The following is a 14,920-nucleotide window of genomic DNA, read 5'->3' on the forward strand; positions in this document are numbered from 1 at the left end:
GGTGGTGAATGTTTTAGTTAAAACGTGCAGAAAGTAACTACAAAAACTACCTTTAAAGTCTGCACCAACAGCAAATACATGAACTCAACCAGCAGCCTTACCTATACAGGTTATGGCTTTTTTTTCCTTTCTAATTGTTAGGTGGTACCGGTATTCGTGAGTGCCTTCAACCTCCAATCCTCTATATCCGTGGCCGCCCACATACACATGATTCGGGTCACATGACGGTTAGCCCTAGTTCAGTGACAGACTGGCTACACGAAGCGAGGCTAGCTGTTAGCAAAACTGTCTAGACGGCCGAGATGGTAAGTGTAAAAACAAACATTGGCTGGTCAGGCTACAGTAAAATTGGAGGCGGTGTTTGGTGTTTCTTGTTCATGAAAATATAACATTAACACGAGTTTCCGTTTTTCTGAGGAAGCAATTAATTTTAATACTCAACCCTGTAAAGAAAGCTAGCTGGGCTGGTCGAATTAGCATCGCTAGGAGGCCGTCTTTCTCAATGATCGTGATGTTTTGGTTAGCTAATGGCCCAGCAGCATGATGCCAGCAGTTAAACGTGTTGATTGCTAAGGCAAGTATTTGAGTTCGGTCAAAAAGTCGGGTAGATGAGTGGTTCAAACAAATGTCACTGTTAGCAGACGTTGCTGATCGTTAGCTCAGTGAAGTTGTGCCGTCACATGCATGTTGAATTACTGCAATAACCGTAGAAATTAAGCCAATTCGTTTTCTGATTAAGGGCAAAGGGTTGTTCGCTTATTGATTCGAGGGTCGGCTTTCAATAGTGATTGGGTAGCTGATAATTTGTTTTATTTGGGGGTAGGGGGGTTCTATGAAGAGTTTACTTCAGTGTTGATTCTCATCTTATATAAATACTTGATGACTGAGCTCATTCTTGGTGATTTGCTGCTTCTGAATGTTGAAGCATTTGTTTGTGACTTTGTGCCAGCTCAGAGGAAAATAATGCGACTGTGCAGATAGTGACTGGTGAATGGGTTGTTATGGCAATAACAGATGCCGTAAATAAGTAGGAGGTGAGATAGTGGGTTTTAACATGTGATATTCATGTCAGAGCTTCCATCACAGATGAGGACACTAACCTGGCATCTCTCTCTATAACTGTCATTGTTATCACTGCAACATGTTGTTGGGGTTGTGTGTAAACAAAGTCATTTGTCTTTAGGGCAGATTCATGTTGATGGAAGCTACAGCACAGCTCAGGGCTTCTTATTACAGCTAGCTGCAATTTCTCTTTAGTTGTTTTAAAAGCAGCATATGTTTGATTACATAGCATGTTGATTGCTCTGAATTTCATCCTCTGAATGTTTTTGTGTTTCTAGAGTTTCCTGGGAGGATTGTTCGGGCCGGTTTGTGAGATAGATGTACTGCTGAATGATGCAGAGAACAGAAAGACGGCCGAGCTGAAAACAGAAGATGGGAAAGTGGAGAAACACTACCTGTTCTACGATGGAGAGTCGGTTTCTGGAAAGGTAAACTGTGTTTGCGTCATTTATCACATGTCACAATGTGGGTCCTGCACATGTGAAGCATAGCTTAAGTTTGTTCTCATTTTCTGTGCAGCAGATAGTTTCAGTCAGTCAGTGTATAATGGACTTCTCAGTCTATTTTGGGTTCATTGCTTTAAGTCCAGTGGGAAATTACGATTTTTTTGATGAGCGTGCAAGACTTGCTTTGGCTTCGGCTTTGCGTCTGCTGTTGCTGTGCATGAGCTCTATTGAGCAGTCTGATATGTGCCTTGTTCACTGTTGACTTCTTCTGTTATCCAGCACAACTCAAAATCAAGTAAAAGGTCAGTTAGTGTGGTAACAGCAGAAAGATATTCACCATTGATGTTGATTGTAATAAACAGTTTTCACCATGATTACCTAACAGCTGTCAAGCAGAGAAATGTGAGGAGATTTATTTTTGGAGAAGAAATTATTACAGGTTTGTTGAAAGTCGGCAAGCAAATAGGAATATATGTTAATTATAAAGAAATATGCACAATAATCATAAAAGAAAAGCCCTTTAAAGGAACATTATGCTGGTAGCATGTCAGAATATTATCTTTCTGTTCGGTCCACTTTTATTCATATAGCACCAGTTCACGCAAGCAAGAAGAAACTTGTTCTCAACAAATGTTTCCTCTTCAGGTGAATCTAAATGTGAAGCAGGGAGGAAAGCGGCTGGAGCACCAGGGGATCCGCATCGAGTTTGTTGGACAGATAGGTGAGCATGGTTGATGCTAATGTTAATGTGGCTTTATCACATGGCTGAAAGGTTTAACAGGGCATGTGGTTATCATGTGCAGGTCTGCCGTAGTGCCGCTAACCCCCGCCTCCAACTGTATTTGCTTTGGGACAAAGATAATGAGTGCAGTGTGTTGAAAGAGAATGAAATGCTCAAATAAAACTAATAAATACAGATTTGGGTTTTTTTGTTTTGTTTGTTTTTTAAGTGAATTCAAAGCAATCAGACCTTCAGCCAGTCTGAATCCTCTCTGCTATATTTCAGAGCTTTTCTCTGATAAGAGCAACACCCACGAGTTTGTGGACCTGGTCAAAGAGTTGGCTTTACCGGGAGAGCTCACCCAGAACAGAAGCTACGACTTTGAGTTCATGCAGGTGGAGAAGCCCTATGAGTCCTATACTGGAGCCAACGTTAGGCTAAGGTGACACAACCTATTATGTAATGTTTATTTTCTGTCAGATTTCTCAATAGTCTTTACTACTGAGTAGGTGCAGGGCTCGTGAGCTCGCTGTGACACAGATTACCGCTTTTTGGATGTTTTAGTTTTTTCTTCATTTACAGTTAAGTCATCAAAGGTCATCAATTCAAATTGTTTTATTTTCAGTTTGCCTGTCTCTCCTCCACTCCACACTGTACTCTCCACATGCAAGTGTGACTCAGATACTATTTAATTAAAAGACACACACACACACATCGTGCAGGAGAGAGAAACTAATGACCCTGTATAAGATTTAATTAAAAATTAAGCAGACAGAAACAACCTTTGAGAGTATGAACATGACACACATAAGTGTTCATGAACACTTATGTTAAAATGTTCAGGCCAAATTTGTTTGAGGTGAAACTTTCATGGACAATTGTTAACAGGATATAAAACATACTAAGTGATGCCTCAGCTGGCCATCACTCTTGTGCACCAATGGTATCCATCAAGCTTTTTTTTGTTCAGCTACTTCTTTTTTTTAATTTATGCATTTTATTTCTAATAGAGGAAAAAAAAATCTGTATGATTTCAGTCTGACTTTTATAGCTTGGTGTGTTGTCGTGTTCGACTTGCAGATACTTCCTCAGGGTGACAATAGTTCGGCGCCTGTCTGACTTGGTGAAGGAATACGAGTTAATTGTCCATCAGTTAGCCACCTACCCTGACGTCAACAATTCGATCAAAATGGAGGTCGGCATAGAAGACTGTCTTCACATCGAGTTTGAATACAATAAATCCAAGTAAGAGCAATGTGACTTTAACTTATCAAATGAACAAGTTAATGCTCTGTCACTGCAGAAAATCCCAAATCTAAATAAGAGCTGTCTTTACTTGCATTTATGCCTTTCTTATAGGTACCACCTCAAGGATGTGATTGTTGGGAAGATTTATTTCCTGCTGGTCAGAATCAAGATCCAACACATGGAGCTGCAGCTCATTAAGAAGGAGATAACAGGCATAGGTGAGAATCCAGGGCAGCCACATATAAAAATAAAGTAACCTAGATAGAGCACATAAATGACAAGTCATTGTGGACTTGGATTAACTCTGTAGTTCATCTCCTCTCAGCTTTTAAACCTGGTTTCTTTTCTTCTCTGTAAACCAACTGTGTCCCACTAAGAGTACTGGAAACTTTGCTCCACTTTAATATTTTGTCTCCGGTAGTAAAGTCCTTGTCCTCCTTTTCAGGTCCCAGTACTACCACAGAGACAGAGACGGTTGCTAAGTACGAGATCATGGATGGAGCCCCAGTTAAAGGAGAATCAATTCCCATCAGACTGTTCTTGGCTGGTAAGAGCTCATCTCCTCTTTGGCAGCTATTATGTTGAGTGCTGATCCAGACTCCTATCATCAGGATATCGCTTTTCCTGTTAACTTCCCTCGTCATGAAACAGTCAAACAGGCCAGTTTTTGTTTGCTTTTTATTTTGTTTTGTTTTTTGTTAGTGACATCTAATCGTCTCATGTTTCCTTACAGGATATGACTTGACACCCACCATGAGGGATGTCAACAAGAAGTTCTCTGTACGCTACTTCCTTAATCTGGTGCTGGTGGACGAAGAGGACAGGAGATACTTTAAACAACAGGTAAGTCACCACCACTCCAAATAAACGGGCTCTGTTATATATGTGTGATTGTGAAATTATATTTCGTATATTTATTTATTTCTGGAGAAAGGGTAGGGTTTTTGATTTTTGTTATTAGAATCTGTAGTTCCATCAGGAAACTGAGGGGATCCGGTACCAAAATAATGATGCACTTGATTCCTAATGCTGTAACGCTAATTGCTAAATGAGTGGCAACCTTAGACAGAACAGCAGGGCTATGGATGTGCAGTGCACAAAGGAAAACAGAAGTGGGCCAGAGAACAACACCAGGAACTTTTAAATCCTGCTTTGATCACAAAAAGTGATTAATGTATTTACAGCCACTGGCCACTTTATTAGGTGCATCTTGCTAGTACTATTTTTGGTGAGCTTCTCTGAATTGTAGCTGCAGTTTCCTATTCTTAGCTGACAGGAGTGGCATCCAATGCGATCTTTCTGCTGTAACCCATCTGCTTCAAGATCCGATGTGTTGTGTGTTCACGGATGTCCCTCTGCATACATTGATTGTGACAAGTGGTTATTTAAGTTACTGCTGCCTTTTGATCCTTTCAAAGCAGTCAGTCTGTTCTCCTCTGACCTCTGACTTCAACGAGCCATTTCCAGACCAGCTGTTGCTCGCTGGATATTTTCTCTTTTTTGGGGGCCAGCCGTAGAGATGACTGTGGAGCTAAATCAGGGTCAAAGGTTTCATTCATTTGAAAAAGTGATTAGAAACTGAAATTATTTTCATATTTGAAACAAAAACAAAATGTGTTTGCAAAACCTAAATTACTTTATTTTTTATTAATTATTTGTTTTCATGCAGCTTCAAAGTAATTTTTTATTTTTTTTGTTTCAAACCGTTTTGTTACGGGAATACTGTTATCTGATTGGCTGGTAGGTCGCTGAGCTAAAAGAGCTATGAATGCTGTAAAGAAATCTAAGACTCGCCTGTTCATTTCTGTATATTATTTATTTCTGTCCATCACAAGATGATCAAAGACCGTGTTTCTTACCTGTTGGGTGGTACCGGCGGCATCCTGTGAACGAGCAGTGGCCATGTTCAATCAAAATACCGCTTTTTAATTTGTAACAAACGTGACACAGTAGGTATCACTCATTAGTCTATGCCCCGCCCTTCCCCTTTGATACACGCTCACAACACATTTTTGCAACATTTCTGTTTTTGTTGTGTTTTTTTTTTTAACACATTTTTTATGTTTTTAAATATCAAAACTTAGAATTTTAGTTTCAAATAACTTTTTGACCCTGATTTCGTTCCATATGTGGGAGAATCACAGTAGATCAGCAGTTTTTGAAATGCTCAGACACTCTGGCACCAACAGCCATAACACGTTCAAAGTCTTTTTAATTCGACCTATTTCCCCATTCTGATGCTCAGTTTGAACTTCAGCTGGACATCTTAACCATGTTTACATGCTTCCATGTGATTGGCTGAATAGATACTTGCACTATACAGTTTAATAGGCATATCCAATGAATTGGCCAGTGGATACAACATATACCAGCACTGAATCACAGTTGATTTCATTCACGTACACATCCATAATTTAATTTAATAATTGTGCTTGATTACATCTAGATTTCATTTCTAAAAGCAATAGTGTGTGTGTGTGTGTGTGTGTGTGTGTGTGTGTGTGTGTGTGTGTGTGTGTGTGTTAGCAGAAGAAAATAACAAAAAATTCCTTAAAAAAAAAAACAAAAGGCCACACTGACGACGCTCTGAACTTGGCATGAACTGATGTAATGACTTCCAGCAGCATTACTCACGCAAGTGGAAGCAGGTTTATCAGACAAGGCAAAATATGATTCCTCCACAAATTAATATTGGGGGGGGGGCAAGGGATAAAGGACGTATAGTGTCTTGGGCACATTTATTAATTATCTCTTTGATGGATCATTTTGACATAATTAAAATGACATTAAGTTGAACTGGCTGCAGCCGTTATAATCTCAGCAACTGCTGTTTTTAGTTTAATGTAATTTAATTGTGGTGTGTGGCTCTGTGCCGATGTGCAATATGCAGCCCCACCCCGACCTCCAGCTTGCTTAACTTTTCCATATGATAAGTACATGAATAGTTCTACATTAAAAACATGCATTACCGTATTTTTATTTTTGCTGCTCTGTGTCTGTGTTTAGGAGATTGTTTTGTGGAGAAAAGCTCCAGAGAAGCTGAGGAAAAGAAACTTCCACCAGCGCTACGAGTCTCCCGAGCCCCGAACCCAGCCGGTAACTGCAGAGCAGCCAGAGATGTGAGGGCCGGGCTAAGAACTGATAATACATGCAGACGCACCACAGCTCGTCACTGCTGAACAGCCAGAGATGCGAGGCCTGCCCCCACTCTCTTCCTGGACTGAGAAATGTCTGTATTCATAAATACACGTAACACACCTTCAGGCATCCCCCTTCCCCGCCCCCCGCACCACTTCACAGCTTCAGGTGTGAGCTGCCCATCATCACTCTCTTTCGCGCCCCGCCCCAGGACGTAGACACACTCGCATACAGATGCACACAGTCAGAGTCTGCTGAATGCTACATGTCAAGGCAAGCGCGCAAAACAAACCAACCCAAGTAACGAACAGTGAGACAGCCTTTTTATCATCCTGACGTCTCGGACTGCAAACACACTCAAGCACACACAACTGAAGCCATACAGTCGGGTTTCATGCGGAATAAAACAGGAGCAAAGACGGAAAAGAAGAGAGCGCTACAGACCAACGCACCATTTTATCTTGTTATTCTGCAGCAGGAGCTTCTTTTTGTTTGCTTTCTGAACAGCACTGCTCTTGGACTTCCTCTTGCATCTCGCCCAGATACTCTACAAAGTGTCACTTTCTAGAGTCTCGATGGACCCAGTAAGTGAAGGTATTCATGATGTGGGGTGGGATCAGCCCGAACAAAGAATGTGAGTCAGCACCCAAGTTCTGTATTTATTCATATCAGGTGTTATTCATCCATGGAGCTGGGAAAAGAAGGAACTTCTCAGTTAAATATTTTCGTTACTGTAACTGCTTCCAGCCCAACAGAAAGGTTACCCCTTGTTTGATGTTTTACACATTTCTAGCTCCAGTCCAAAACACATTTCATTAAGGAAAACGTCATTCACCGTGGACATCAGGTTCATAAAATCATCATTTTGAACCTCAGCTAGCAGTTATTTATTTCTAAGACTGCAAAGTGCCAGATGGTCAATATACAATCATACAATGGAGAAAAATGCAACAAATCCTCACACTGGAGAAGGAGAGTTGATTATCTTTGATTTTTGATTCTCTGATTGATTAATGAACTAATGCCACAAGCATCATCAATACATCATTTCACACATTTCAGGTGTAACATATGCAGATCAATGAAGATGTTAGTTTTCAACAACTTGCATCAGGAATTCCCCCACAAATATCTGAAGGTGTAGTTTCTCTGTTCATGTCTTTGGCTGCTACGACACCCGTTCAGTTTGAATTTTTACTGCACTTTCTATCATTAACCTGTAATCTTAGATAACTCAAAGTTTGCTTCACCCATGTTCCAAATAAGAAAAGCTTTGTCTTTTCTCTTTAGTACTTTAGCACTATAAGGAAATTCTTCTGACCTCCTTTATTAGAGGAAAAAAGCTCAAAAGTCAGACTTGTTAAATTTAAAGAAGATGTCTATTTGAAATTTGGGTGAATTGAACTTTTAAGCAAGGATTGAAAAAAATGACTGAAAAAAAACTCAGTTCTGTTACATCAAAAGACACTTTTTGTGTTTACAACTTGATTCATTAGAAACAAAGTGGTTAACGATGATCAGCAGCCTGTAGACTCGCTGTTCTTCTTTTTTTCATGATGTTTTATTGAACCTGTTGGTTTAGTGTGCTTGAAATACTAATGTGATGAATGGCTCGCGTCAGCTGTTGTAAGCACTGGAAGAGTTGCAGTATGGTTATACTGTCAAATCCAACAATGTTCCACTGTGATGCTCAGACCTGTAGTCTAGGTCCTGCTTTAAAGACACTGTTCAGTCCCATGTGTTGGGTGATTTTTGCCCTTCAGCTTTGATCCATTTGCACTTTTCCCCTCTCATGCTTACCTTTGTACTAAAGAGGCATGGACGCTGAAAGCAAACATCACTCAAGGACAACTTCACCTCAGAGATATCCTGAGTCTGTAACACAAACTATACACACATTTATACTTCACTACATTTTTTTTGTTTGTTTGCTTTGTTTGACTTTATATGTAAAATACTTGTAGCTTTAGTTCCCCATTTTTCATATATGGATCATGAAGCTGTGCTGCTTTTCACCTCAGAAAAGTCTGAATGCTGATCTGCACTCCAGCTCTTCGTTGTCCAGCCTTGGAGTCTGGTTCTCTCTTGTCTGAAAACTGTAATTTATTTGCAAAAAACACTCTCTTTACTTCTTTTTGCTTGGCAGAAATATTTTGTCTTTCTGAATACTGTATAAATAGGGTTTCAATGGTTTTCTTTAAAGACTGTCCAAGGTCACGAGGAGAAACACTTAAAAGCCAAAACTCTCGGCCCCCGTCTTATCTACTGCATGTTTATCTTTACACAATGTCTGATCATGCCATTGTGTGTGTGTGTGTGTGTGTGCGCGCGCGCGTGTGCGTGTGTATGATAATGTGTGTATGTGTGTATATATATACATATATAAATATATACACTAAACACAGATATCTAGCTAAAAATGAATCATAAATAAAGTTGATTTATACTGAACTTTTTTTTTTTTTTAGGATGACAGAAAGTGCATTTAGACCAATGAATTCCAACCAAGGGTACAAATATACCAGGGGGTAATTTACAGGATCAATCAGTAGCTTTTACGCTGATCAGAATACTAGGTTACTGTCAGTGTAATTGCTCAGCAGTAGTCCCGGCACAGTTAAAACCGCTAAAAGTAATTCTGTTAAATACTATTAAACAAGTAATGGATTCAATTTTAAATTACGTTAACCCAGTGCATTTCTGCAGAGAGATGATGAGAGAGTACCTGAGTTCATCTGACAGGCCTGTGGGGCCACATCTGTTTGAAAAAAAGGATAGGATGGTTGAGAACATAAGGAAATAAAGCTTCGAAAAATCAAAGTCATGCTGTGGGCTGTCTTTGTGATCAATTTAGTGTAATAATAAATTCTTTAATTCTATCTGCAGGTAGGTTGATAATGGCTAAAAGTATACTTGATTCCCCATAAAACAAAATGAATATTATTTTAGGCTTTAAGTTGATGCATAAAACTTGTTGGAAAAACATTTTTCTTAATAAATTTAACTCTATGGATATGGAAGGAACCCAGAGGAAGAGATGTTATTTACTCGCTTGAGAACAGGACATGCACTGCACTGAAGAGGGAAACACCCAGCAGGTCCACCATCCACTCATGTAGGTGGCGGTAATGCACCTGTAAGTGTGGTTTGCCAACCACCATTGACCTCCAACGAAGAAGAAGCTAGAGCAGGGGCAGTTCAAACTGAGGTGAGGTGGTCTGCAGTAAACCGGACTAACCGACAGAAGGCCCTGAGGCGTCGTTGCACTTTTTGGGTGAATTAAATGTGTTTGTACGCTAATCAGTAATAAACGCCTTTAGCTAGCTAAAAAGAGCAGTTGGGAGAAAGCTGTTGTTCGGTAGTTAATCTGTGCACATGAATGAATTTACCCTGAATACAGAAATCACTCTCTTGTGCTTTGATGCTAATTAAAGTATCTGCTGTAGTCCAGACATTAGCTCTATTGCTTTGACTGTACGGAGCTGAAGGATGATCAAACCGGCTGCAGGTAGTTTAAGATGAGGCGTTTATAGGCTAAAAACATATCTGTATTGGTATCAGCAATACTGACCCTGTATTACTTGGTATCAGATCAATACCAACATTTCCAATCTTGCACACCACTACTGCGCAGTCACAAACCAGTGTTTCCCTTAGTTCTGCAGACTCCCTGCAGAAGTCTAAATCATGCATTACTGTGACATGAGTGAGCTGGACTCTTCTACAGCTTCCTCTCTCCAAACAGTAACACTAGAACACAACAAACGTGCCATGCACTTCTACAACCTCACATGAACAGATTAAACGCTGTAATCACCAAAGATGAAATATTGAGGGGATTGAAAATATTCTCACGGTATTAATTCATTCACAAACTGCCTGTAATATCAGCTCGAGTCTCTAGCTAATATCTCAGTTTGTTGCTAACACAGTTACATGTGCCGTACTCTGTGCAGCTTACATCCTTTGAGAGAAATAATATGAATCGTTAATATATATTGTTCAATGCTAAAGCAACAGCTCAAACGTGGTCATAAAACCGCCATATGTTTCTTTGAGTTTTCCTGCAGATGACCCTGATGCAGCAACACAACTAAACCAGGATTGGAAACCTGTCCCATCAGCTCATCTTTGTAAATCAACAACTCGAGGGTGAAATATTATACTTGATAATCTGTTTATATTTATAGAGCTTTGTCTTTTTCTTTTTTTTTTAAACAAACAGTCCACCTGTTAGCTGTCAGCAAAACTGTAGACTGAAAAATTGCAAGCTCAGAACTTATGAACCTGAAGTGTGTGAGGACTGAGAAGGATCAAACTTCATTTCAGCTTTGAGGAATAAACTTCACATTTGATTGATGATTCTTTTCTGTTTGTGATTACAGGAGCTGCCCTCAAATTCAGACTTCAGCACGATCCAGTGACAGCAGACAAATCTTCCCACATTTTAACCGTTAATGCTGAATACACTCATTTAATATTGTAGTGAATTTACTGTAAATCCAAAATTAACTGATAAAAAAGGTCAAAAGCTGTTTCAATGAGAAAGTTAAAGACAAAAACAAAGGAATGATATAATAATGTAACTGGTATCATGATGCACTCTATTGCCAAACGTATTCACTCATCCAAATCATTGAATTTGTGTGTTCCAATCACTTCCGTGGCCACAGGAAGTGATTGAAAAAAAAAAAGAATCAAGCATCGAGGCCTGCAGACTGCTTCTACAAACATTTGTAAGAAATGGGTCGCTCTCAGGAGCTCAGTGAATTCCAGCGTGGTACTGTGATAGGATGCCATCTGTCCAGCAGGTCTAGTCGTGAAATTTCCTCACTACTAAATATTCCACAGTCAACTGTTAGTAGTATTATAACAAAGTGGAAGCGATTGGGAACAACAGCAACTCAGCCACGAAGTGGGAGGCCACGTAAAATTACAAAACGGGGGAAGTGGATGCTGAAGCACATACTGCGCAGAGGTAGCCAACTTTCTGCAGAGTCAATTGCTACAGACCTCCAAACCTCATGTGGCCTTCAGATCAGCTCAAGAACAGTGCGTAGAGAGCTTCATGAAATGGGTTTCTATGGCTGTGCAGCTGCACCCAAGCCTTACATCACCAACCGTAATGCAAAGCACCGGATGCGGTGGTGTAAAGCACACCGCCGCTGGACTCTAGAGCAGTGGAAACGTGTTCTCTGGAGTGGTGAATCATGCTTCTCTGTCTGGCAATGCGATGGACAAGTCTGGGTTTGGCGGTTGCCAGGAGAACAGTACTTGTCTGACTGTATTGTACCCAGTGTGAAGTATGGTGGAGGAGGAGTTATGGTGTGGGGTTGTTTTTCAGGAGTTGGGCTTGGCGCCTTACTTCCAGTGAACGAAACTCTTAATTCTTCAGCATACCAAGACATTTTGGACAATTTTATGCTCCCAACTTTGTGGGAACAGTTTGGGGATAGCCCATTCCTGCTCCAACATGACTGCACCCCAGTGCACAAATCAAGGTCCATAAAGACGTGGATGAATGAGTTTGGTGTAGATGAACTTGACTGGCCTGCACAGAGCCCTGACCTCAACCCAATAGAATACCTCTGGGATGAGTTAGAGCGGAGACTGCGAGCCAGACCTTCTCGTCCGACATCAGTGTCTGACCTCACAAATGCACTTCTGGAAGAATGGTCAGAAATTCCTATAAACACACTCCTAAACCTTGTGGAAAGCCTTCCCAGAAGAATTGAAGCTGTTATAGCTGCAAAGGGTGGGCCAACTTCATATTAAACCCAATGGATTAAGAATGGGATGGGACTCAAGTTCATATGTGTGTGAAGGCAAATAGCTTTGGCAATAATAGTGTATATATCCTTATCTTTGACCATTTACACGCTGCTCTTTACATTCAGGAGCATAAACAGTAACTGAATTTGGTGTATAAGATAGCTGTTGATCACAGACGGCTTCTGCTTTTAACACTGACATGTAGTCCCCTTCATGAAAGTGAAATGATATCTTTATCTGACAACATTAAATAAAATCTGATAGACGGTCAAAGGTCTTCACTTGTATGTTGAACTAAAAACTTTAATGTAGAACAGTGTTTTGTAATATTTTGTTTTATTTGGCATAAGGTAATCAAGAGACAGTAATATACATTTTAATAATATAAGTTTCTACAGGACTGAATATAGCATCATTATGTAGAAGTCCAGAGCTTCTGTGCTTTATCTGGGGATCATGTGAAGTGTTTGTGACATCAGGGAGGGGCAGCCAACTGCTGCAACCAGTTGGGGGTCATGGGGAAAGTGAGAGGACAGAAGAAACACTGTGGAAGAGCATCAGAGATTAATATTAACTAATGATTTAATGCAGAGTGGTATATAAGCCCATCATGATTGAAATAGCTGAGTGAAGAAGAAAGATTCAATGCAAGCCCCAAGCAGCCTAGGTCTAATGTGGTGTAACTAAGGGAGGATTCAGAGTCACCTGATCCAGTCCTGACTATATACTTGGTGAAAACAGGCAGATCTAGAGAAGTTTTTCAAGGGTGGCATGGAAATCAAATAGGGTAACAAAATCAAAGCCTTTTTTAAACACATATGTAGGTGTTACATATGGTTATAAAGAGTAAAATGAAGTAAGTATACCCATGTTTCATATAAATATAGTCTATAACTTCTTTATTAATTCATGTAGCCCACATAATGAAACATTTCAGTTACATTAAACATGTGAATTTTAATATTATGTAATGTATAGCTTGTATAATGAATAAATATGTACCCAATAAGTAGAACATTTAAAATATGTTAACACAGTTTTTCATGATTTGTTGGATTAATATTCTGAGGTCCAAAATATAATTGGCCATTTCTGGCTACTTTTGATTGTTTGTTTTGTTGTTGGTTGTTGTTGTTGTTGTTTTTTACCTTGCCTTGCTTGGTATCATTCTTTTCAGCACAACCTCACATGTCTGAATTTGCAGTTATTTTTTCATTAACATACTGTATTAACACAACTGATTTGAAATCACACAAAAACATAAAATCCTAGTAGTAGTTATATTTTCTTTTTACTGAAACCACAGACATGTTTAGTAAATTATTTTCATAACTTGAAATGCAAATATAAATTGTACATTTTTAAAACTAGTTAAAAGTTAAAAAAAAAAAAAACTACTTAATGAGAGAACAATCGGGTGTCACAATAAGATGCCCCACAAATTATTTGCGCCAGTAAAAAAATAAAAATGTCCACCACAAGACAGAGAAGAACACCACAGGGAGAAACCCTGCAGGCCTGACAGCAGGAGGTGTATCACTCCTTCTGTTTTCCACCTGGAGACAGTGTTCACGTTGCATTCTACCTATGTGACATTCATTAGTGCCCTCACTGACACACAAAACAAAACAACGACTACACAACACATTAACTACACAAAAATGACTCCACGATTCCTCACAATGTTACTGTAGATCAAGACAATGCCATTCAGCGTAAGGATCTGGTTAGATGCTAAGACAACTGGGTCAAGTGATGACTTTTCATCTAATGGTTTAATAACTGCCACCTTAAAGGCCTGTGGTAAAGGCTGAACATAATGATACATCTGTGAGATGATTATGAATATTTTTTTTCCTCTAATGGTTAAATTTTGTTTGTGAAGAAACTCGTGAAGTCAATACTAGTTAGGGTTAAAGGAAAGCTTGTTTCAACAGAGCTCTGTGACTGTGTTGGCACACTGTATTGAAGAAAGTAACTGAGGAGAAATTATATTGTTACATTTGGTTACAGCAAAAAGACATCTACTATAATAAAATGTCTTCCCCATTGCTGTGTAATCCATTAATGCAAATTTAAATGATATTAAGAAATTATCAGACAAAATTGGGTTTTCAAGGAATTCTATTAAATATTCAGTTTCTATGGCACATGTCAGAACAAGCTCCAGACTCCAATGGGTGGGCTCTTTTACATTTTGCGAGAATCCAAATAAATCTAATACTAGATTAAATGCTGTATTGATTCTGACATTTTCATCTACATGGATAAATTCGCCAACAGTAATTATTTTACCTAAACTAAGTACTAAAGAGACAATGAGAAGGAGAAAATCTTAGTAAAAGCCAGGTGGGGAATAGATAACAACAAATAAAATTGGTTATCAGTGTTCCCAGTTAGTGAGGACAAGGCTAAGAGTATTCACAAGAATTAAAGTCGTCTGGGTCTATGGTTGATTTAAAAAAAAAGAAAAAGAAAAAAGAAGCTGGTGTGAAAACTTGCTGCCACTCCCCCTCCTCAGCCCGTGGTTCTA

The 14,920-nt window shown here is 39.4% G+C and overlaps 1 protein-coding gene and 1 long non-coding RNA gene across 2 annotated transcripts; both read left to right on the top strand.

The window, feature by feature from the left end:
- Window positions 1-97: 97 nt before the first annotated feature.
- Window positions 98-8,352, top strand: vps26a (VPS26, retromer complex component A). The gene is made up of 9 exons (XM_005733249.2): window positions 98-305; window positions 1,341-1,490; window positions 2,154-2,229; window positions 2,515-2,671; window positions 3,310-3,474; window positions 3,589-3,695; window positions 3,923-4,024; window positions 4,211-4,320; window positions 6,484-8,352. The coding sequence occupies exons 1-9, from the start codon at window positions 303-305 to the stop codon at window positions 6,598-6,600; spliced, it is 987 nt and encodes a 328-aa protein (XP_005733306.1). The 5' UTR covers window positions 98-302; the 3' UTR covers window positions 6,601-8,352.
- A 1,392-nt stretch (window positions 8,353-9,744) lies between these two features.
- Window positions 9,745-11,284, top strand: LOC106456216 (uncharacterized). The gene is made up of 3 exons (XR_001290379.1): window positions 9,745-9,889; window positions 10,675-10,767; window positions 11,001-11,284. It is a non-coding gene; the product is annotated as an uncharacterized LOC106456216 (long non-coding RNA).
- Window positions 11,285-14,920: the final 3,636 nt, after the last annotated feature.

The sequence above is a fragment of the Pundamilia nyererei genome, unplaced genomic scaffold (assembly GCF_000239375.1).
Source record: "Pundamilia nyererei isolate P.nyererei 1_Seehausen unplaced genomic scaffold, PunNye1.0 scaffold00051, whole genome shotgun sequence".
NCBI lineage: Eukaryota > Metazoa > Chordata > Actinopteri > Cichliformes > Cichlidae > Pundamilia > Pundamilia nyererei.

Coding starts and splice junctions, on each gene's coding strand:
- vps26a (XM_005733249.2), top strand. Junction 3,696..3,922: donor GAAGGAGATAACAGGCATAG/GTGAGAATCCAG, acceptor CCTCCTTTTCAG/GTCCCAGTACTACCACAGAG. Junction 4,321..6,483: donor GGAGATACTTTAAACAACAG/GTAAGTCACCAC, acceptor GTCTGTGTTTAG/GAGATTGTTTTGTGGAGAAA.